This window comes from Mustela nivalis (genome assembly GCF_964662115.1).
Source record: "Mustela nivalis genome assembly, chromosome: 4".
Classification (NCBI taxonomy): Eukaryota; Metazoa; Chordata; class Mammalia; order Carnivora; family Mustelidae; genus Mustela; species Mustela nivalis.
This window is the reverse complement of record NC_139023.1, coordinates 89,624,793-89,649,008: the sequence shown is the minus strand read 5'-3', so window position 1 is coordinate 89,649,008 and position 24,216 is coordinate 89,624,793. Positions and strand designations below refer to the sequence as shown.

The 24,216-nt window shown below is 36.9% G+C and overlaps 1 protein-coding gene and 1 long non-coding RNA gene across 4 annotated transcripts in view; one reads left to right on the top strand and one right to left on the bottom strand.

The window, feature by feature from the left end:
- Positions 1-4,218: 4,218 nt before the first annotated feature.
- On the bottom strand, positions 4,219-4,643 carry LOC309862949. Its single transcript, XR_014310812.1, has 2 exons — positions 4,549-4,643; positions 4,219-4,438 (listed from the first exon to the last, which is right to left on the bottom strand). It is a non-coding gene; the product is annotated as an uncharacterized lncRNA (long non-coding RNA).
- USP53 (ubiquitin specific peptidase 53) overlaps positions 4,437-24,216 on the top strand; it is a 68,179-nt gene continuing 48,399 nt past the window's right edge. The window contains exons 1-2 of one of the 3 annotated variants that reach the window (XM_082727369.1): positions 4,437-5,059; positions 20,556-21,223. In XM_082727369.1, coding sequence (XP_082583495.1) covers positions 21,080-21,223 — 144 coding nt within the window. In that variant the 5' untranslated portion in view covers positions 4,437-5,059; positions 20,556-21,079. The remainder of the gene's footprint in view (positions 5,060-20,555; positions 21,224-24,216) is intronic. The other 2 variants (XM_082727370.1, XM_082727371.1) reach the window with 2 other exon arrangements.

The window sequence follows — 24,216 nt, the reverse complement described above, 5'->3', positions numbered from 1 at the left end:
GTGTGTGTGTGTGTGCATGGCTTAGATTTGTTAGTTTCCCAGGGGTGAGAAAATAAGTTTGATAAATTCCCAAACATCTTAGTATTTTTCATCAAGTCAAAGTACTACTATAGATATCACAATTCAGAAAAAGAAAATCTTTAATTGTGAAATGCTCTCGATGACTTCCTTATGTTCTCCTTCCCTTATCTTTCAAAAGGGTATAAAGATGCCAAGTGTGTTTATCACCAATACTTGAAAATAGAAGAAATTTCATTGTACTTTAAGAGACAAAAGATTACTATCTCTTACGAAACCTCAGAATATTTCAGGGAAAGTATTTCACACAGGCCAATTCCAAGTGTTTCAGAATTGGGTTTCAATTCTGGCTCTACTTAGCATCCAGCACAAACTTGGGTAACTTTACTTCCCTGAACTTAAGTTTTCTCACCTATACACTGAGAGACTTTAACAAACTAATCTCTAAGATCCTTTCCATCTCTAAGATTTAAAAAAAACCTTATATGTAAAACATGTTATAAAACTTGTTTTATAAAAAAAATGAAGGGAAAGAATATTTACATACAAACCATAATTGGGCTAATTGAAAAAAAAATTGTTTTTATTTTTGGGTGTCATATTTTTTCAGAAGTTGACAGCAAAAGTGCATCCTGAGCTCAGTTCACAGATGGTATATGAAGCCTGTTACTGCATTTTCCAGAGACATGTTGATAAGTCCATTGTCAGTGAACATAGATAAGAGCCTCCTTAGATGAAGGCCCACACGGGGAAAAACAATTTTAGGTGATGACAGAAAAATGTTTTCCTGTTACCAATAACTTAAATATCATATCCACTTTTGATTTCAGATCAAAGCCAAACAAGTTTAAGCTACAGGTTTGTGCATATTTTTGTTCTTTTGCTCTCATTCTTTAAATTCTACTTGTATTTTGATTTCTCATTGCTCTGATTTGTCTTTTTACTTTTATTTTGTCACTACTTTATGCTATTTGAATTCACTTTATTATTAATATTCAGAATTCACTCTAAATACTTTTTTTAGGATGATGTGAATTATTATGAATGAATGGATTGATTAGCTTAATATTTACTAGGTCTCAAAAAATTGTTGGGAGAGAACTGAGTATTTTTGGCTTGAAAAAACAAAAATATTTTCCCAGTGAAGTAGTGTCTTATAGAAAAGTGAATATAGATTTCTGTTGTTACAAAGAAAGAAATAAGACCAGTATGTGGAAATTACTGATAGATTTCAATTCATTGTGATGAAAATTTCTTAAGTTAGTTTTAAAAAGGAATAGGCTGTACCACGAACATCAAGTTTTCTACCATGTCACTATATTTGAACAGAACTTGGACAACCACTGGTAGGGATGATCCTTCAGTGAGTGGGAGGCTGGACCAGATGTAATCTAAAGCCTTCCATATCTTTGAGATTGTAATAAAATACATAGTACTGCAAGAAAAACAATATATAGGTTCTTATCATCACATTGTCATTGATGACAACAGTATTGGTAATTGTAACAATAGCACTAATGGCTGTAATAATACATTATAGGACTTTACTTGCTTTATTTGGGGCAGTATCAAAAGATATCATATGTAAGTTTTCTCATCACAGTTTTACAGACAAGAAAATTAGAATATTTCAAAGTGAAATAACATACAAGGGTAATGAAATTCCCTAAGCTGACAATAACTCAGCAAAAATTAAGGCTAACTACTAGCTGTGGTTAACTAATAGATGTTGATTATAGTATAGTAAAGGTTTAGAAAGATTGGGATGTATGGCTAGTAAAGTTTTGATTAAGGAAGAGCTGGTTACGATGCTAAGGATATTGAATTTGATCTTCTGGTGTTTAACAAAATGGCATGCTGCAGAGCTTTGAGAAGTGTGGTAAACACTCAGCTCCTGAATTTCCTATCTTAGAATAGCCTAGAGGACTTTCAGGGATTCTCTTCTCTACCTCACTTCCTCCCATATCTGCATTATTCTTTCAGACCTACTACTCTAAATGGCAACATGCATTGCCACAAGCAGCTCTGAGGTCCCATCTACAGCTTTACAATCAGAGAGAAGATCCAATATGAAACTGCTCTGAAAGGATGCTGATTAGCTTGAATCACCCATACACCAATCACTGGGCCAGTAAAGGGTGAAATACTCCACTTGGAGTTATGCCCATCCTATGGCTAAGTTATTATTAAAACCTGTGGATGTGTTATTATTAAATGCAGGAAGACATTCCTACCTACAAAGTTTTCTGGGTGGGATACATAGTACAATGTCAATTTCCCTTTTTCCCATCTGTTGGCTTCAGACTGACTTTTTGATGCTTAACTTGTGACCTATTACAAGCCTATAATTTAAAACTCAGTACTTAGATATGCCAAGAACTGGTAGAAAGTTTGAACTTAGAGGATTAAAACGTGTTCAGTCAGGGTTTAGTCAAATTCTCGAGCAGGGTGAACTAAAGGGCACTCTTCTGTAATCTCTAAATGAGGAGAGGAGATGTGATGAGTCTTTATTATCCACAGTTCAGATTATTTTTCAAGAGTGGAGAGAGGGGTTGCCTTGTCAGTTATATTTGCAAATAAATAATTACTGTACAATATAATTTTTATAATAGAAATACACCCCAAAAAGGTGAAGAAAGGGCAAAGCTGTCTTGGAAAATTATGAAAGGTTCCATAAAGGAGGTAAGTTTTCAATTCAACTGAGACCCAAAGGATCCTGAAAGAACATGGTAGGATCACAGAAAAGCAAGTTCAGTATGGCTAGTGTAGAGTAAAAGGGCAAAAGATAACAGTCTGAAGCAAGATCATGAAAGGCCTTATTGGTGATGGGAAGCCCCTGAAAAAATTTTTGCAGAGGAATATCGTGATCATATTTTCATGTTAGAAAAATTAATAGAATGTAGGTTGGAGTGGAGTGGGAAAGAACAAAAGGTATTGCAACTGTCCAAAAGATATGAGTCAGGAGAGGTGCTAATTACTTGATGGGCTGACAGTGAGAGTGAACATTGAAGAGGAGTGGACCTGAGGGATACTTAAGGAGATGATTCAATAGAATTAGGATAGAGGAAGTGAAGGAAGTGTAATATAGGGGTGCTCCTGGATTTCTGTCTTGGGTAACTGCGTACCATTATCTGAAATTGGGAATGAAAATGGGTTAGTTTCCAGATAGGTGGGGAGGGTTATGTATTGGGACTAGGGAATGTTGAAGATAGTGGGATCAATTTAGTACCTATTTAAGATATCTGTGGGCTATTCAAATGAAGATGTTGTTGCTTAAAAGTCTAACCTGAAGATATACATCTGGGAGTCCTTGGTGCACTGGGACACCTGGTAGCTAAGTCCCTGATGGAAAAGAGATTGTTCAAGGATACAAGGGGAGTAATGTCAGACAACAAAAGAAAATGGAGAGCTTAGGAACACAGAGGGCCTTAAAAAAATATTTAAAGTGTTTCAGAGATGTAGTTGCAGAACCAAGAAATAGTGGTACTAGGGAAACCGAAAGGAGAGTTAATAGTGTTATTGTGGTTTTTTTTTTTTTAATTATTTATTTATTTGACAGAGATCACAAGTAGGCAGAGAGAGGGGGAAGCAGTCTCCCTGCCGAGCAGAGAACCCAATGCGGGGTTCGATCCCAGGACCCTGAGATCACCTGAGCTGAAGGCAGAGGCTTAACTCTCTGAGCCACCCAGGGGTCCCCAGTGTTGTTTTTTAATGCATTTTCCCCCCCATCTTCCTCCAGAATTTTTGAATTTCTTGAAGGAAGGAACTATGTCTTAACTTTCACTGTACTTTCTTTAGTGCTTAATTCAGTGAAGGGAATATAGTGAGCGCTCAATAAATTCACTCATTCAGTCTCAAGCAAAATGTACCTATATCAATGCAAAATGTGTCTTCATTCTAATTCTTCAGATAAACTTTTAGTTGCCTATGAGTTTACTTACATGAACTTTCATAACCTGTATGGTCTACCTGCCTCAGCTTTGAAATGAGTTTCAAAATTTTATTATTTATTGAGAAGGATCTTTGATAATAAGGTGGCAGTGGGTTTTTTTAAACTTCTATTTTTTTAAAAAACAACATTTTAACAAAATTTAGCCCGATTTCGAGGCAGCAGCTTGTAGCTTAAAGCTTGTTCTGAAGCAGAGTAAGGAGACCGCCAAATTCTTCTTACCACCATTAACTACGAACCGAGTCAACACGTTTATCCAGGCTTTCGCTTTATTTATAGTCACGACACAACCAGTTGGGCAATATACATTCATGCCAATGGAAACCATTTAACTGTAAGCAAACGAGAATGATCCACAGAAAGCTAAAAGAAACTGCATACCCACATGCGATTTAGAAGCCAAGCCGTACAGGTTTTTTTTTTTTTCCTCCGGTAACAATACTTAACCCAGTCCTTCGTGGGTCCGCGTTCCTGAGAAAATACCGAATATACCGACTGACCAAGAGCACCGGAATAATCACCTCCACTTAGGAGACCTATCCCCTCCTTCCCTCTCCACCACACAAGCGAGCCACACGCACCTTCCCCCAAAGCTAAGTCTTAACACTCCGCTCTTGCCTTAGGGGAACTTCAAGCTCCTGCTCTCGCGGGATCTGGCGCCTTGGAGTAAGTCAACTGGATCGCGCGCCCAGTCGAACCCCCGCGGGAATACAGCTCTCCAGGTCCGGAAAGCCGGGAAATCGCGTGTGGGGCGGGGCTAGCTCGGCGAGCGTGAAGGCGGGGCCTTTCCCGAGGAGGCGGGGCGGGTCTCCTGGGACCTGTTGATCGCAGGTGTCACTGCCCTGACTGGCCCTTGGGTGTTGGGGCGTGTGCGCATGCTCCGTGCTCAGGGTCGAGCTCTGGGCGGCGAGACCAGACGCCTCTGCTGCAGTTCCCGGTGAACCTCGGCTGCGGTGGCAGCTGTTAGAGTGTCAGACGGGTGTTGGCGCGAGGCAGAGCTGGGCCAGCGGGAGGTAGTCCGGTGGAAGTGGAAGGCCCGTATTTCTTGATCTGGACCACACTCTCCCTCTCGGTAGATAGGCAGAGCTCAAGGTAAGTCTCCGAAACTAGTCCCTGGATAGAGATCCAGCGACCTGCGACCCCCGCCCCGGGCCCGAGTGGGAGACCCTTTCCAATGCCAGACCTTGTTTCTCCCGTAGCAGCCCTGCGACATCCTCCGTCCCCGCTCCGCGGACTCTGTGCCGGGATTCAGGCACCCGAGGTCACGCAGCCTTCCCGCCTCCTTCCCGCCGGGTCCCGGCCGGGAGGAGATGCGTCTGGCCAGGCTGGAGGCGCGCGGGAGGCGGGAGGAGGTGCTGGATTTCCTGGGTCGTGGTTGTTCACTGCTGTCGTGTTTGAGGCCAGACACGAGGCAGAACCTGGGAGTCCAGCTGGGTCGCTTAGTGCGCTGGGATTATGAATATCACGCTTACTTGGCCCCTGCCCCTCACCTGCCGAGCAGCCACTGCCTCGTCCCAGCAGCAGCTTTTCAAAGGGGTCCGGATGGTTATGTTGCGCTCCTTGGAGAAGAGAGATGACTGGATTCGTAGAATATTTGGGCTGGTGGCTTCTGGGTGGTAGTAGTAATTTATAAAGTTAATGTTTAGCTTTTAAACGGCGACTTATGGTGCGTTTATCAAACTACTTTCAAACATCGTTGGAGAACAGGAAGTACTTGTACAGGTGTACTAGGGAGGTTTTCTAAAGCCTGCAATCTGAGCGTGTTCTGAGGTTTTGTTATCCTGCCACAGGGTTTTCTCTGTCAGTGCAAAGTCTGATTAATGCTTGCAAAATGTACAGCAAGGCTTTATTTGTTAGACAGCAGAGTATGCCAGAATGTTTCCTTATCTGGAAAAATATATGTATTTTTGCAAGGGATTTTCAAGGCTATTTATGCGGGATGTTTAGATTAGGGTCTGATTCGCTTTTAATTCTGTTCTTTAAAGAAAACCCTTGCTAATTCTCAGTGTCTAAAAGAAGTAGCAAGTGCTAACACAAAATGCTGATTGAATATACTTTTGGCTAAATTGATACTTTTAAGTTTAATTTCCTATTTTCAGTTTCCTGATGATGGGCCTAGGCAAAGCACTTTCATCTTGTGAAAAGAGAAATTTTTTAAAAAACCCTTTATTTTGCAAAAGTCATTTATATCTGTCATTGTCATAAGAATTCCAAATAGAATCACTGTTGGTAAGAGTTAATTATAGTCAAACAAAAACACAGTTTTTGTTTTTGTTTTACATTTTAGAGGCTCTTAAAATAAGCTTTTTGGACAGTATGTCTAGGTTCATGATTAGTGGTGATAACCCATGAAAGTGATTTATTTAAATTAGTTCATAAATTAAAGTTATTGGTAGTTATGTGTACTTTTTTCCTACAGTGTAAAAATAAGTGATCAAGAACAGACCTTTTTTTGTCTATTAATTTAAAAACTTTTTTATAAATGCATAGTGTTCATGGGAACTTGACATTAGTTTTTTAAAAGATTGCTATTTTACTGTGAGGGGGTACCCTTTTCTGCCTAGTGTGTTCTTCTCCTTGAAAAAAGAAATCTTGGGGCGCCTGGGTGGCTCAGTGGGTTGGTTGAGCCTCTGTCTTCGGCTCAGGTCATGGTTTCAGGGTCCTGGGATGGAGCCCTGCATCCGGCTCTCTGCTCAGCGGGGAGCCTGCTTCCCCCCACCCTCCCTGCCTCTCTGCCTCCTTGTGGTTTCTGTCTGTCAAATAAATAAGTAAAATCTTAAAAAAAAAAAAAAAGGAAATCTCTTTTCAAAAACTTATAAGTTTAGTACGTACCGTGATTCTAGATCTTTTATATTATTTAGTGTCAAATGTTTCTTTTAAACTATAGTGTCAAGAAATACAATTTTGAAATTATGGTTTAGAACCTTGTTTTAGTGAAAAGGAGAGCTAAAAATGAACATTTTTATTTATTTTAAGGTGAGGTACACATCAAAAAGTCAAAATCAGTGTTGTTTTTCCTGTTGAAACTGTTTGGAATTCACTCACTTACCATGCTAGGGAGGATGTTGCTTTACCCTACAATTTTCCAAAAGTATGTTTGAAATCTATGAAGTGGTATATTAAGCTACCCTACAAAGACCTTTACTTATTACAATACTTAGCAGATCTTGTTATTTGACAGCTTTAACTATAAGGTGTTTCTTAATTATAGACCCCAAAGACAACCTACAGCAAGGTTGTTTATGTAGTGCATCTGAAAGTATTTTGAATACAGAGTGTGCTAGGGTACTAGGGCCCCCCAAATTGTCAAAGCCTAATGGTTCTCTTAAGCTCTTGGATTAAGGGAAGAATTGTACTAATTTATGTCATCTTTGGAGAACTAGCTAGAGATTGGTGATAGTACGAATGTATATTGTTATTAATTTTGTATAGATGTAATGATTTTAGAAGCTTTTGCATTACAAAAGTGGCACATAGTAGGAAAAAGAAATGGATGCAACCTGTTCCACCACAGATAAAATCTTCAAAGGCTATTTAAACTTTACTTATTTATTTATTTATAAAGATTTTATTTATTTATTTATTTGACAGAGAGAAATCACAAGTAGATGGAGAGGCAGGCAGAGAGAGAGGGAAGCAGGCTCCCTGCTGAGCAGAGAGCCCGATGTGGGACTCGATCCCAGGACCCTGGAATCATGACCCGAGCCGAAGGCAGCGGCTTAACCCACTGAGCCACCCAGGCGCCCCAAACTTTAAATAACTTTATATAATATCCTAATCTTGATGAGTTACTTTTAAGATAATGGGAATATTATATTTTTATATCTATGTATCCATCTATAGACTATTTAGGTAAGAAATATCTAGTCTTTGCTTTTCCAAGTTAACCCATATCCTCTATCAGTAGTTCTTTTTTTTTTTTTTTTTTTTTTTTTAAGATTTCATTTATTTGATAGAGAGAGATCACAAGTGGGCAGAGAGGCAAGCAGAGAGAGAGAGAGGAGGAAGCAGGCTCCCTGCAGAGCAGAGAGCCTGATGTGGGACTCAATCCTAGGACGCTGAGATAATGACCTGAGCTGAAGGCAGAGGCTTAACTCACTGAGCCACCCAGGTGCCCCGCCTCTATCAGTAGTTCTTAAAGTAGGGTCCATGATTAGAACTGTGGTCTGTGGTTAGAACTGAATTTTAATATAATTGGTTTAATATAATTGGTTTTCTTTGTGATCTTATGATTTTTTCTTTCTTCCTTTCAACTATGAATTTTATTTTATGCATTTACAAACATCATTCCAAGGAGCTCATAAGCTTCATTAGGCCACCAAAAGTGTCTCTGACATTCACAAAAATGCTACAAACCATTGCATCTGGTTGAAGAATTTTTTTTTTTTAAGATTTTATTTATTTATTTGACAGAGAGAGATCACAGTAGACACAGAGGCAGGCAGAGAGAGAGAGAGGGAAGCAGGCTCCCTGCTGAGCAGAGAGCCTGATGCGGGACTCTTGATCCCAGGACCCTGAGATCATGACCTGAGCCGACGGCAGTAGCTTAACCCACTGAGCCACCCAGGCGCCCAGGTTGAAGAATTTTTGTTTTAAATAAGTCACTTCAGAAAAGTTGCTGCATATATTCATATTTGTAATTCATGAAAAAATACAATATTATGCAACAAAACCATATTCCAGTATCTTAGCTGTTATTTCAGTCATCTGAGTTGTGGCATTTTTTTAAATCAGTTTGGTATTTTTGAGTACATTTTGTAAATGTAACTTCTATTTACTTCTATTTGGTAAATATTGACCTACAAAAAGCAGTTTGTTCCTTTGGAATTTGGAAACTTTTTTACTTAACTTTTTGTGATTTTTTGATTAAGCAACTTTTCTCAGTGAACATTTATCTATTGTTATGCTAGACACAGAGATTGTAAAATTAATAAGACAACATTAAAGTCATCAAAAATTTGAGTTCTTCCTTTTCAGAGCCTTATCTCTGGCTGTTCCCAATCCTCCCCCAACTGAACTGAGTTTCCAAAGATAAAATAGTTTTTTTTTTTTTCCCTTATATCCTTGCCTTTGCAAGATGCTGCTTCTCTTCTTTCTACTTCCCAGTCACCCGTACCATACCTGTGAAGTATTTTCTAATCCACCAAAAGACAACAGATTATCACTTCATTTTGTGTTACCACTATATTTTGATCCATATCATACAAAGATCTATACTGTGTTGCTGTAGAGGGACACAGAATAAAGGAATCTGGAGATGATGGTATGTGTACTGCCATCCTACGTGTAAAGAAGAGTACTGTATGCACAGCGCAAAGGATGGTAGGCAGAGGAGCTTTCTAGGGGACCCAGAGACAGGATGATAGCAATGTCCAGGTGTGTTTTGGGTGCTCTAGTTATTTTTTATGGCTGGGTAGATCATGTTATTTATGAATCAAAATAGTGGTTAAGGAAGTTTGTAGTTACTTTTCTGAAGAATGGTATGTAGGTTGGATTTTTCTAAATTAAATCTCTGTTGCTTACATCATTATTGCAGAGTTGCTTTCCATTGATTTCTGATGTATTGCCTTCTAACATTTTACCTCAGTTTCTCTAGTCTAAAAGCTTGTAGATGAATGCTTAAAATAATACTGTGATGAAACCACTTGTAAACCATTTCCCAACATTTTCTTGTAAATTAGAACTTTTCATGTTAAATTTTCTTAGAAGTAGGATATCTTTGTAAATGAAATCGCTTATTTTCTACTAAGAATGACTTATTAACAGATATTACGATTCAGAAATTGTTACTTTATTGTACAATATATCTGATATAACTAAGGCTATAGTCAAGATCGATAAATCAGTTTAAGGAAATGGAGAAAGATAGCAAAGTGAGATATAAAATAGTATGATACAGCTTTTACTTTCTTTCGAATGTTTGTATTATTAAAAATAATTTCACTTTGAAGACTGTTTTTTGTCATTATAATTAGCTTACATTTACTGAATGCCTGCTATATTTTGGACATATGTTTATGATACTATGACTTCTTTTAAAAGATTTTGTTTATTCATGAGAGACAGAGAGAGAGAGAGAAAGAGAGGCAGAGGGAGAAGCAGGAGCAGGGAGCCTGATGCAGGACCCTGGGATTACAACTTGAGCTGGAGGCAGGTGCTTAACCAAAGGCAGACACTTAACCGACTGAACCACCCAGGCACCCAGACTATGATCTTTTTATATAATTGTGATTATAGATTATGTAACTGATATGATTTTAATGGTTGAATAGTTGAGTGATGTTCTGTGCTACTGGGAACTTTATCAGAGGTGGAGGAAATGATTGTGAGGCACACGAGGTCAGTATCAGTACCATGGATTCCATCCTTGTCAAGAACCTACCAGGGCATTCTTTGTCCACCAGGTGTTTTATGCCTTGGCATTTTCGAAACTTCTGAGGCTGCGTAAAAAACTCTTGCTCCTCTCATGGTAGTCTTCCCTGTTTTTAGGCAAGCAGGCTCTTGGAACCCTAAAAGATTTTCCTTCTATAATATATGCTGTATAGGCCTGAAATAATCCTATCTCCTTGACCTAGAGGCCAGATGGTGGGAAATTGTCCTGAACTCTGATGGCCTAGGTCATCTTAGTTAGGAATACTCATTTGTTCATTAAAGTTTCACTTTATTTCCTGAGCTTCCTTCAGTTAGTATTTAATGAGTACTTACCATGTATTGGGTACTGATTTATATGCGTGGGATTCACTTTATATTCTAAGATGATTGGGAGGAGAAACAATAATAATCCTAATACGTCAGTTATAACAGCATATAAGATGGTGGTGAATGCCAAGGAGAAAAGAAAAGATAAAGCATGGGAAGGGTGATTTGGAGTACGGAGTGGAGGTTATGATGGGTTGCAATTTTAAGTCCGTAAAGGCCTCATTTAGAAGGTGATTTTAGAAGAAGGCAATCATGAAGGGAGCCAGGGAGAAGCCATGTGTGCATCAAGAGGAAGTGTATTGCAGGCAGAAGAATAGCCAGAGTAAGGGCTTTAAAGCAGGTGTATATTCATGGTATATTCAGAAATAAGAAGGAGGCTGAAACAGCGGCAATAGAGAAAGTGAAGGGAAAGTAGTTAGAGATGAAGGTGAGGGGATGGGCAGGTGTAACATAGTAAGAAATTTGTATTTGGTCTCTGGCTCCATTTCCTGACATACAGCTCCTAAAACCCTTGGAGCATCTCTGGAAGTGATTTTTTCTGTTTCTTTTTCTCTTTCTTTCTTTCTTTCTGCATGCTAATGAGATGACTGCTGGTTGGGGGCTCCTGGATAGCCTTAGGTTGGGGACTGGTTGCCAGGGGAACCAACTCTGTGATTGGAAGAATTGAACTCTCAGTTTGTGCACCTTCCTCTACCTCCAGGGAGGGGAGTGTGGTGGAGGTTGAGCTAATCACTAATGGCTAATGATTTAATCAGTTGTGCCTACCGTAATGAAGGCTCCATGAAAAGTCCTAACTGGGGGCACCTGGGTGGCTTAGTCAGTTAAGCGTCTGCCTTCTGCCCAAGTCATGATCCCAGGGTCCTGGGATTAAGCGCTGCATCTGACTGACTGCTCAGCAGGGAGCCAGCTTCTTCCTCTTCTTCTCTCCCTGCCTGCAGCTCCCCCTACTTGTAGGAGCTCTCTCTCTCCCTCTCTGTCAAATAAATAAATATAATCTTAAAAAAAAATCTTAACTGAAGGGGTTTGAAGAGCTTTTGGATTAGTGAACATGAGGAGATGCTGAGAGGGTGGTGTCGGGAGAGGGCATGGACACTCCATGCCCCTTCCCACGTACTTTACCTACACATCTGTTCCATCTGGCTGTTTCTGCCAGTCTACTCAGTAACCTGAGTTCTGCGAGCTGTACTAGGAAATTAATCAGTCATCCTTGAAAAAGATTGTGGAGATCCCCCAAATTATAGGCGATTGACCAGAAGTATGAGTGACAACTTGGGACACGTGATCAGTGTCTGAAGTGGGAGGGATGGCCTTGTGGGACTGAGCCCATGACTTGGGATCTGACACTAACTTCAGGTAGATAGTGTCAAAACTGAGTTAAATTGTAGGGCACCCTGTTAGCGTCCACTGAGAATTGAAGAATGGCTTGTGGAAAATCACATCTGGTCTCAAGCGCTGTGAGAGTATAGAAGAAAATGGTTTTTACTTTAGCAGATAGTGCAGGGCCTCACAGGCTATTATAAAGACATTTTGGGGTTTACTCTGAATGTAGTAAAGACCCATTGAAAGGTTATAAGAAGAGGGGTGACATTGTGATTTTATTTTAGAAGGATCTTTTTGTCTGTTCTTGAGGATAGATTTTGAAAGGTAGGGGCAGAAGCTAGGAGACAATTAGGAGGCTATTCTAGCAATCCAGGCATGTTTTGAAGATGGGTAATACAAGAATAGAAGTGGAGGTGGTGAGAATTGGTCACATTCTAACAGATATGTGAGAAAGAAGAGTTAAAGATCATTCCAAGTATTTGTTCTGAGCCACTGGAAAGATGATGTTACCATCAACGGAGATGGGGAAGGAAGGTATAGATAAAACAGGAGTTCACTTTTGGGTTTTGTCAAGGCAAAGAAATGTTATGTTATGCCTGCTTAGGTATAATTCTTTTCTGGAGATGGTATCCTAAAGCAGATTGCTATAATCCATTGTCTTTACTGATCATAGTCTATATTCTGGATACACATGAATGAACTCATATCTTTCTCTAGTTAGCTACCAGTGGGAACTAGTGAGTAGGTAAAAGCCATAAGAAATAAACATAGTTCTTTTCTGGACAAAAAGAAATAGAGCAAAAAAGCGCAGAACATTGAAAATTATTTAAAATTTGCTGTTTTTATTGGTAGAGGTATAATATTTTCTTAATACTTTAATCTCATTTTCTTTGTTTTATAAATTTTCTAGTACACTCTTCTCTAGTACTTCCATTTGTAGAGTAACAGTGGTTTTGTATGTCGAAGGACACTTATTCTTCAATTATATCTTCTTTAATCTTTTAACTTATAATAGTGAACATACTTCTGTAATGAATTAGATTTTTAATGGTGTCAACTTGCTGTGCACCTTTACCTTCTTATCTAGAAACCTTAAATACTTTTACTAGTTAGATGAACTGTTGTAGTATGTCTGTAAAAAGTCTTCAGTGTTTCCTTGAGCTGCTATATTTCTTATTAGTGATAAGATGTTAAAATGAAATTTTACTTTACAGTGTGGTGGCTCAGCCGGAGTATATTTCCATAGCTTTATTGGCAGCAGTTCTATACTTCTGTAGCATTATGGATATTTCTAATTTTCTTGATTTAATACTTCAGTGTTGTTTTAAAAGTCTATATAATATTCTGTTTTATAACCAAAACAAACCCCAATAAATATAAAAGAACAAAGGAGTCTCATGGCTTTATCAGCTATTATATTAGTTTTCTGGGGCTGCTATAATGAAGTACAACCAACTGGATGGCATAAAACAATAGAAGTTTAGAAGTCCAAAATCAAGGTTTGGCAGAGTTGGTTTATTTAAGGGACTCTGAGCAGAAGCCTTCCTTTCCCCTTTCTTGATGGCTGTCAATTCTTGGTGTTCCCTGACTTGTAGCTGTATCACTCCAATCCTTAGTAGTATTCTCTGTGTCATTAAATAGTATTCTGTGTGTGTGTGTATGTCTGTCTGTCTCTTGTTCTAATGATAACTGCTAGTCTTACTGGATTAGGGCCCACCCTAATGACTTCATCTTAACCTAATTACATGTGCCCTATTTCCAAATGTTCACAGGCACTGGAGGTTAGGATTTTAATATACCATTTGGTGGACATAATTAAACTTGTTTTATAAGCTTAATGTTCACTTTTAAATTGAAGAAAAGGGAACACTTCCAAACTTATTTTATGAGGCTATTTTTACTCTGATACCAGTGATAAATAAGGAGACTCTAAGAAAAGAATATACAGGCCAATATCCCTGATGAATATAGATGGAAGAATTCTCAAAAAAATATTAGCAAACCAAATTCAGTAGCCTTTTGAAAGGATCGTAATGCCATGATCATGGGGGATTTATCCCTGGCATGCAAGGATGGTTCAACATTTGCAAATCAATATATATCATTTCCACATTAAGAGAAGGAAAGATTAGATGCAGAAGAAGCATTTAACAAAATTCAATATAAAAATTCTTTCTTTTTTTTTTTTTTTTTTTTAAGATTTTATTTATTTATTTGACAGACAGAGATCACAAGTAGGCAGAGAGGCAGGCGGAGAGAGAAGGGGAAGCAGGCTCCCTGCCGAGCAGAGAGCCCGATGCGGGACTCGATCCCAGGACCCTGAGATCATGACCCGAGCCAAAGGCAGCGGCTTAATCCACTGAGCCACCCAGGCGCCCCTAAAAATTCTTTCAATATAAAAATTCTCAGAGAAGTGGTATAGAGGGAATGTGTCTCAATATAATAAAAGCCATATATGACAAGCCCACAGCTAACATCATTCTCAACTATGAATGTCAAAAGCTTTTCCTCTAGGATCAGAAATAGAATGGGTACCCATTCTCACCACACCTGTGAAAGTCCTAGACAGTGCAAATAGTCAAGAAAAATAAATGGCTGGGGTACCTGGGTCGCTCAGTGGGTTAAGCCCCTGCCTTCGTCTCAGGTCATGGTCCCAGGGTCCTGGGATCGAGCCCTGCATTGGGCTCTCTGCTCAGCAGGGAGCCTGCTTCCCCCTGTCTGCCTGCCTCTATGCCCACTCGTGATCTCTCTGTCAAATAAATAAATCTTTATAAAAAAATGGTATCCAAATAGGAAAGGAAGAAGTAAAACTATTGCTATTTGCAGATGACATTATATTATATGGGAAAAACCTAAAGACTCCACCAACACCTGTTAGAACTAATAACTCGAATTCAATAAAATTGCAGGATACAAAATCAACATACAGAGATCACTTGCATTTTTTTTTAAATATTTTATTTATTTATTTGACAGAGAGAAATCACAAGTAGATGGAGAGGCAGGCAGAGAGAGAGAGAGGGAAGCAGGCTCTCTGCTGAGGAGAGAGCCCGATGCGGGACTCGATCCCAGGACTCTGAGATCATGACCTGAGCCGAAGGCAGCGGCTTAACCCACTGAGCCACCCAGGCACCCCGCATTTTTTATTCAGTCAATTTTATCTGACCCTAAAATTGCTACCTCAAATTTCTTTTGGCTTATACTTTTCTGGTATATCATTTTAATTTTATAGTTTTGTGTATATGCACATATATAACTTATATAATGTATAAATGTAACTAAATATAATATGTAAATTTAACTAATATACATAATATAGTTTCTTTTAGTACAGGCCTTTTTTTTTTCATTTTAATTTTAAAGCTTGATTGTCCATCCCCATTTTAACAAGATATATATACACTCCTTGCCCAGATGTTCATTGAAAGCATATAGATTTTTTCACATATATTATTTTACCGAATTAGGATTTTATTACATTTCTGCATTTTGCCTTTGTCACTCAAAAATACCCTGTTATATAATTGTGTCCCTACTTATGGACATTCATTTTGTTTCTTTCCTTATTTTTGTACCTACCAACTATATCTCAGTAAAGTAGTGCTTTTGGGGGGGTGGCATAGATTCTCAGTATTGGGGTTTTTAGATTGAATTGTGTTTTTAATTTTAACAGTTGTTGCTAGGTTGATATAATATTCCTACAAGTTTATTATAGTATAATTACATTTTTTATTAGTCAACAATAAGAGAAAGTACCTCTTTCCATTTATCTCCCCAACAGTGTTTAAGTTTTTGCCAGCTGATGGAAAGAAACAAATTACATCTTAATTACTCTCATGATACCTCTGTTGAGGTCTCCAAGATTCCTGACATTCCTAGGTTTGGTGATTTTGTAGAATTTTGAGCACTCAGTATATATTCATACTTATTGCTCTGCTTTATTAATTATAACAAAAGGAAATAAAGCAAAATCAGCAAATGGATAAGGATCAGGGATGAGTATGATAGAAATCAGGCAGTTTCTCATGATTTTCTTCCAGTGGAGTCACATGAAACACATGAATTCCTTCAGCAACAAATTGTGGTATCATATATAAAATGCAGTCTACCAGAAACCTGTTTAGAGATTCAGTCTGTAGAATTTTTTATTGGAAAGGGGCTACATAGTTGTCCTCTATCTCAAATGTTATCAGCGCTCCAGACTTCCAGAAGGAAAGCAGGTATTCAGGATAAACCACATTGTCTGCACAGTTTCGGTGTAGTGACCAGCTCTCACTAGTTATTGTAGAGGGAATCCTCCCAGAAATTTAAATTCTAAAAGCCTAAAACCTTGCAAGCAGGCTTTCTAAGGATAGCAGTCTCTGGCCTGCTATGCGGTCCTTTCTTTTTCCTTGTTTCTTAAGTAGCCTTATTGTAATTTAATTCACATGTCATACAATTCACTCATTAAAAGAGCACAGTTCAGTGGTTTTTAGTATATTTACAGGAAGGTAAACCTATCACCATAATTTTAGAACATTTTCATCACCTTAGAAAGGATCCTTGTACCGTTTTGCTTTCACTCTTCCCTTCTCATCTCTATAGACCCACTTCTCCAGTCTAAGCAACCACTTACTCCCAGCTGTCTATAGATTTCTCTGTTCTGGACACTTTGTATGAATGGAGTTGTAACATGTGGTCTTCCTGAATGACTTCTTTCACTTAGCAGAATGTTTTCAATGTTCATCCATATTGTAGCATGTAAAGTACTTTTCTTTTTATGGCTGAATAATATTCCATTGTATGAGTATGTATACACACAAACTCACTCATACTGTATGTTGTTTATCCATTCATTAGTTGATGAACATTTGGGTTGTTTCCACCTTTCAGCTGTTAGAAACATTGCTGTGTTAGCTCTTTTCTCCATAATCTCCCAAGTACTTATTTAAAGAATAAATATAGAATCACATTTACATTCCTGGAATAAACCCTCCTTGATTATTATTCTTTTGAATAGTGTACATTATTCTTTTGACACATTGATAGATTATATCTGCTAGTGCTTTATTTACAAGTTTTGTATCCAAGTCACATTAGTCTGAGGTTTATCATGTTTTGAAATTAAGGCTATGTTTGCTTGATCAAATGATTTGAGATACTTTGTGTATTATTTTCCCTCTTGTCTGCAATAATATGTTAGAATTAACAGTTCTTTAACTTTTAGATAAAATTGAACTTTGAATCCATCTGATTCAGAAGGCTTTTTTTTTTTTTTAATATTTTATTTGTTTATTTGACAGAGAGCTAGAGAGAGAGCACAAGTAAGCAGAGTGGCAGGGAGAGGGGGAGAGAGAGAAGCAGGCCATCCGCTGAGCAGGGAGCCCGATGCGGGGCTCGATCCCAGGACCCTGGAATCATGACCTGAGCCGAAGGCAGCCGCTTAACCAACTGAGCCACCCGGGTGCCCCCAGAAGGCTTTTGCAATGGGAAAGCTTTTGTTTCCATATTATTCTAGATTTTGAAAATGTTTTCTACTTTTTCTTGGGTTAATTTTGTTAATTTGTATTTTGCTGGGAAATTACCTGTTCCTTTAGGTTTTAAAAGTTATTGCCCAAAGACTTAAGACATAAGTTGCTTATATATCTGTGGTCATTTCTCATTTATCAATCTCTTTAGTGTTAATATACCTCTTTACCTCTTTTTCTTTCTTTCTTTAATCAGGCTTGTGAAGATTTTATGTTATATTCTTACAAAGGTTTCTTTTGAATTTCTTTTTTCTTTCTGTTGTTTGCCTATAAATGGGCTTGAAACTCTTTTTTTCTCTCTCTTTTCAGTGTAAGTCTTCATAATTTTTATCCTGTTTCCTTCCCCACATCATGTTTGGATTTTTTGAGTTACCTATTTTATCTCTGAGTTTTTTGAATTTTAATTCTGGAAAAATCTTAGTCATTTCTAAAAGTATTTACTCAATTTACTTTATTCTCTTTCTGGGAATCCTTTTAGGTAGTATTGATTTCATCCCTGCCTTTTAGCTTTTTCAAAATGTTTATATTTTCCACTTATTTATTCCTTTTTTAGTGCTTTGTAGGAAAATTTCCTGACCTGAACTTATTACTCAATATGGTTTTTGCTTCTATTAATTTTGCTAGTTAGATCATTCATTTACAAAATTTCATTTGTAAGTTTATTTTAAATTTGTGTTCCCTTTGGTCTGTTCACTCTGTTTTCTGTGTTATAGGATGTTCAGTTTGTTGCCTTTGTTTTACCTTGCTGGGCCTCCTCAGGTGTCTGGTCCTCTTTTTCTTCGAGTACCAAGTTACAAACTAATGATATTTACATGAGAAGTGTGAAAGCACTAGGCTGTCATTTGTGTCTTCAGATGATTTCTGAGGGTAGAGGTGGGATGTGAGTAGAGGGGCTTGATTTGGAGTGATGCAGCATGAGCGTTGATTCCCAAAAGAAATTTCTGTTTCTGTGCCTAGCGGCATGATCTTCCCCAGATCCTGCTCTCCTTTGTTCTATTTCAGAAGTAGGGGTGAGGGCAGAACACACATGGGCCTAGCACATACTTGTTACTATTCCCAAATTGGTTATGATCTAGGGCTTTTCTGCTGTTATAATCTCTCTTACCCTCCAGATGGCAGTAGGGTGGTAGCTGAACTTGACTGGTTGCATTGTGTGAGGTGGGAATTCTCTGCCAGTGAGGAACGGAAAAGGTCTTAACTAGAAAGATCTTTTCCAGTCTGTAACACTTGGCCCTCTCTATGTCTTAGCTACCGTTTCCCTCCCACGTTAGAAGCCAGTAACTTTTGGTGTTCTTAAGGTTTCTTTTGTGTAATTCCAGACTTGGACTGCAGGTAGGGAACCAGAAGTATATACTCATTTGATGTCTTGCACAAGCATGGAAGCCAGAGTATTTTTAAATTATCTGTTCTTGTCTTTGCCTTTCACTAAACTAAGCTCAGTAAAGGTAGAGATTGTTGCATATACCTTAGGACAGTTTATGGTACAAACTGGGTGCCTAGTAAATGATGAAAGAATATAATTTCAAAAGGATTCTTTCATCAAAAATACAAATTTACTACCAATATAGAGCTCTCTTAATGTTGTAAAATTATGCATTTATTAACAGCTTAACTTGTATGAAAGGTTTGGGAATCATTCAGATCACTTTAGAGAAAGTTGCAGCCCAGAGTTAAAATAAAAAGAAAACTCACATAGTATAGTGTTTTAGATTTCCTGAAACATTTAACCTATGTTAATCAGGGCTGTTACTGTTGTCCCCATTTTATAGATGAAGAAGCAAGGGAGGACAAGGATTTATCTAAGACTAAATAGCTAATAAATGATGAGCTAGTATATGGGGCTGGAAACAAGTCCTGACTTTAATTCTTTAGATAAGATGCTTTATTCCTTAGTGCTTTCCTGTTTTAGTGGGTATTTGACCAGTGGTATTGTTCCGATCTGTGCCATTCTGTCTTCTCTTTTTGTGCTGTGAAAATGGAGCTCATGACTTTAAAAGAGTTTAAAGCTGAAGTCCTTAACAGAGGTTTTTCAGTACCCCCACATGATCTGTTTCCCATCCCTCCTTTTCAGCTTCTCCCTTTGTTTATGTTCCTCATGCCACACTGGGCTGCTTACTGTTTTTCCAACGTGCCAAGCATTCTGTTCACTCTGCTAGAAACACCTTCTCCCAGGTGACATCTTCACCTCCTTCAAATATTTGTGCAAAGTTAACCTGTTCAATTAGATTTCTCATGACTATCCTATTTAAAAGTGCAGTCTCTCTACTATTATATACATTTCCCATCCTCTTTCCTTGCATTGTTTTCCTGTTAGCACTCAACACATAACTCTTCCAGTACAAGTTATGATTTGTTATTTATTGTATTAGTGTTTGCCTTTCCTCATTATTAGGTTAGTCCAGTGCCTGGCACAGTACCTGGCTCAGTAAACGTTTGTTCGGTGAATGGACATAAGAAGGAAATTTAATTGGTTATATAAGATCTTGTTAGTAATACTTGTTTTTAATGAAGTTTAAAGACCTTTTACTCAGGATCATGCATTCATGCATTCATGAATAGCATAGAAATTGCTTCACTAAGTTTACTAAGATTTGTTTATCAATTTAAGGTTTCTTCTGAGTTTTATTGTATACCAATTTATGTAAAATCTACAGAATTTCTTAGAAAAATAATATGATTCTGTGTAAGACAGGTAACAACATAGAGTGTCTGTGTATTTGTTTTAATAAACAAAGCAATTCAGTGTTGACAACAAAGTTAGTATTTTTGAAAATATCAGCTGAGATCCAATTTAATTACAGTTTCCTTTAGAATATTTTCCTTATGTAACCAGTGACCACTGAAATCTTCAAGTATGTAGTGATAGATGTCACACTGATACTTTAAAAAATTGTTAATGAAGAATAATTTTTCTTTTTTATATTTTAGAATATTATTAATTATAATCCTTTTATGATTATATATTCAGTATTTGTGTTCAAATAGTAAAACAGGAATTTTCTTGTTTAGCCATTCTTGATTAGCTTTTGCTTTTATTTAAACATTTATTTTCTTTCTTGTAGATTTGCTTTGAGGTCACATTGATAAGAAATATGGAGCCACCTTTGATAACTTCACTTGTGAAAGAGAGAGTCTTCTTTTTTACTAAAAAAACATAAGGAAAACGAATGACCAAAGGAATCATGCCAGATGGGAACTCAACATCTTTTTCTATCATCTGTTTTTTAAACCATGAAGATAAATGGCTTGTGCTTTAAAGAATATTGTTTGTTCATCAACATTGTTTTTAGCAGTTTTAAAAAAATCTCTTTCTACCTTAACTACACAACTCTTTTATAAAATTTAATGCATATAAAAATCTTTAAGATTTCTTTTTTAGAACTTTAGTGTTTATATATCCTATTTTTGCTTGACAAAGTCATCAGAAATATACAGCATCAGGAAAGATATGGTACTTGGAAACTTATGTTACTGTAATTTACTACAGTGAATTTAAGTGGACAATTCAAGACATCATCACATTTATCATCAGAAATATCACATAAACATATAATTCTTGGCTTTAATGTAAAAAATTTTCTTGAAAATGGCATGGGTAAAATTCTTACGGAAACCTGGTGGCAATCTTGGAAAAGTTTATCAACCTGGAAGTATGCTCTCCCTTGCCCCTACCAAAGGCTTGTTAAATGAACCAGGACAAAACAGCTGCTTTCTTAATAGTGCTGTACAGGTGAGACCATAATTTCTTGTTAAATTTACAAAAGTGCTTTTCAGGAGATCCTTTGTTTAATGTTTCTTAAAGTGTAAGATTAAAGTTTTTGTTGCCTGAAATGACTTTTTAATATTACTTTTAATGGTATCAAAGATATTTTGACTTAGAATTTTGTTTTTTTATTAAAAATAGAAATCAATATTATTTATTTAATATAAATGGGAATGGTTTTGCAACAGAATAATGTATTACTGTGATATAAAATATTTTGATTTAAAATGTTTACTTAGTAAATTAAAATTATGTTCTAAAATATATAAAATAATTTCTTTAGAGTCTGCTAATCTACCCCCCCACTACTCCCTCCCCCCACACACTTTTTTTAAAAAAAGGAATCCAGTAGAATCCCTGTAGATAGCTTGGGTTGAAATGAGAATGCAGCTTTAATTCTCAGGACTCAAACTTCCTTCAGCCTCCACTCTGACCTTAAATCGCTTCTCTGGAATCATATTTGGACACCATTGTTAGTGGAATTGAAGATTGATCCATTTTGCTCCAGTCCTTGTTGAAATTCTTTTAATTAACAAGTATATGCTAACCTGCTTTTCTTCTTTAGATAAATATCCTTTCTTATGTAAGATGAGGTTTTTATTCAGTAGTTCCAGATTTTGTAGGATCTTGTGTTTTTCTGACCATTGACTCTATAATACTAAAGATGAGGAAGATTTAGAATATTGGAATGTTATTCTATTGACTGTAAAATATACCTTAGAAGAATTTATTTAAAATAAATCACTTTTCACATATTTTTCCATTTTTTTTTCTCCTGAAAACAATAGAAAGAGAAATATTGGTTAATTAACTCATGATAAATGAACATATCTAGAATGTGTCACATGCTTAGACATCTGACTCAGACTTGTTTTCTCAATTGTTCTCTGTCTGAGACAGATGTTAAACTTGAAAGTTCTGTAATTCGCTCAGGCAAAGAGATCTAATTGGCATTCTAAAATGCACTGGGACCCTTAAATGGGAGACACTCTTCTGCCTTGGCCAAAAGATCTTACTGGCATTAAGTGCTATGAAAGTTGCAGGAAAATATTTATTGAACATCACTGCATGTAGGGAAATAGTTTATACCAAAAGACTTAGAAATAAATACTTTTGTTTAAATCAGGCTGTGAGAAAGGGTTTCTATCACTTTAAATCTTTTTCTGTTAACCCTTTTCCAGTTCTTTTTTTATGTTTATGTATTTCCCTCTATTTCTGTAGTTCCCAAATGCTGTGTGTAGTTAGTGAGATGAAAAGCATGTTATAACAAAATTCTGAGTAAGGACACTTATGGTAAAGAAAATGGAGAAGTATTCCAATGATTATATATATAATATTCTATAATATATATATAATATAATAATGTATATAGTAATATAATTCCAATGATTATATATATAATACATATTTTCTTAATGAACAGTCCAGTGATCTTTACTATGAAGGTTATTAAATTTCTGCTGCACTTCACTCCTTTATATAGATTCAGCATTTCATCTGATATCATGTATTCTCCTTCAAGGACCTCTTTTAACATTTCTTGTAGGTCAGGTCTGTCATTGGTGAGTTCTTTCAGCTTTAGTATTTCTGGAAAAAAATCTGTTTCACTTTTGTTTTTGAAAGATATTTTTCCTAATTAAAGAAGTCTAAGTTGGCAGTTTTTTCCTTTCTGTACTTTAGAGATTTTGGTCCTTTGACTTCTACCTTACATTATTTCTAGTGAAAAACTATTGTCATTCTTTGTCTTCTGTATGTAATGTGTCCTTTTTTTCTGGCTCCTTTTAAGATTTCTCTTTTTCACAACTTTAAGGCAATTTGATACTAATGTGCCTTGACATAGTTTTCTTTATGTTCCTGTGTTTGGGTTTATTGAGCATCTTAGATCTGTGGATTTATAATTTTAATCAAATTTGGAAAGTCTTTGATCATTATTTCTTCAAATTTTTCTGTCTCTTCCTTTGAGGGACTGCAATTACATATAGTTTATCTTAGGTTGTCCCACAGTTCACTGATACTCCCTTAATTTTCATTCTCAGTCTTTTTTTCTTTCTCTCTGTTTCATTTTTTTATGGTTTCTATTACAATGTTTTCAACTTCATTAATCTTTTCCTTTGCAACGTCTAATCTGCTGTTAATTCCATCCAGTATATTTTAAATTCAGACATTGTATTTTTAACCTCTTTTTAACTTCTTAAACATCTTTCAGCTCTTAACATGTTCATTCTCTTCTATAGCATCTTGAACATATGAAATACAGTTATAATAATCTTTTTAATGTACCCATCTACTAATTCTGTCATTCTGCACACTCTGGGTTTTGACTGATTTTTTTTTTTTTTTCTCCTCATTTGGGAATGTATTTCCTTGTTTATTTTAATGCCTGGTAATTTTTGATTGGGTGTCAGATATTTTGAGTCTTATTTTATTGGGTGATAGATATTTTTTATTCCTAGGAATGTTCTTGAACTTTGTTCTGGGTTAGAGTTGCTTTATTTAGAAGCTGTTTGATCATTTTACTTTTAAGCTTTGTTAGGCAGTCCCAGAGTTGTGTTTATTCCAGGATTAATCAGAGTAGATTAATCTGGATAAGACCCTTCCTTCTTTAGCTAATGCTCTGTGGATTATGAAGCATTCTACATTGACTATTAGCAACACTATCCTAGGCAGGTAAGAGCTCTGGGCACTATCCCCTCTAATTTTGGGGAGGTATTTCTTTTCTCAGCCTCGGGTAGTTTCCTCACAGTATTTGCCTGAATACTCAAGGGGGAGCCTCTGTAGAGCTGTGGTGTTTACTCTGTGTGCAGCTCTCTTCTCTGCTGTACTCTGCCCTGCCAACTCTAGCTGCTTTAGCATCTCTGAACTTCCACCTCTATCTCTTCAGCTCAGGAGATCTGTTGGCCCAAATATTAAAGTGCCTGCCATAAACTAATTTGCAAAGCCAGTCTTCACTAACAAGACAG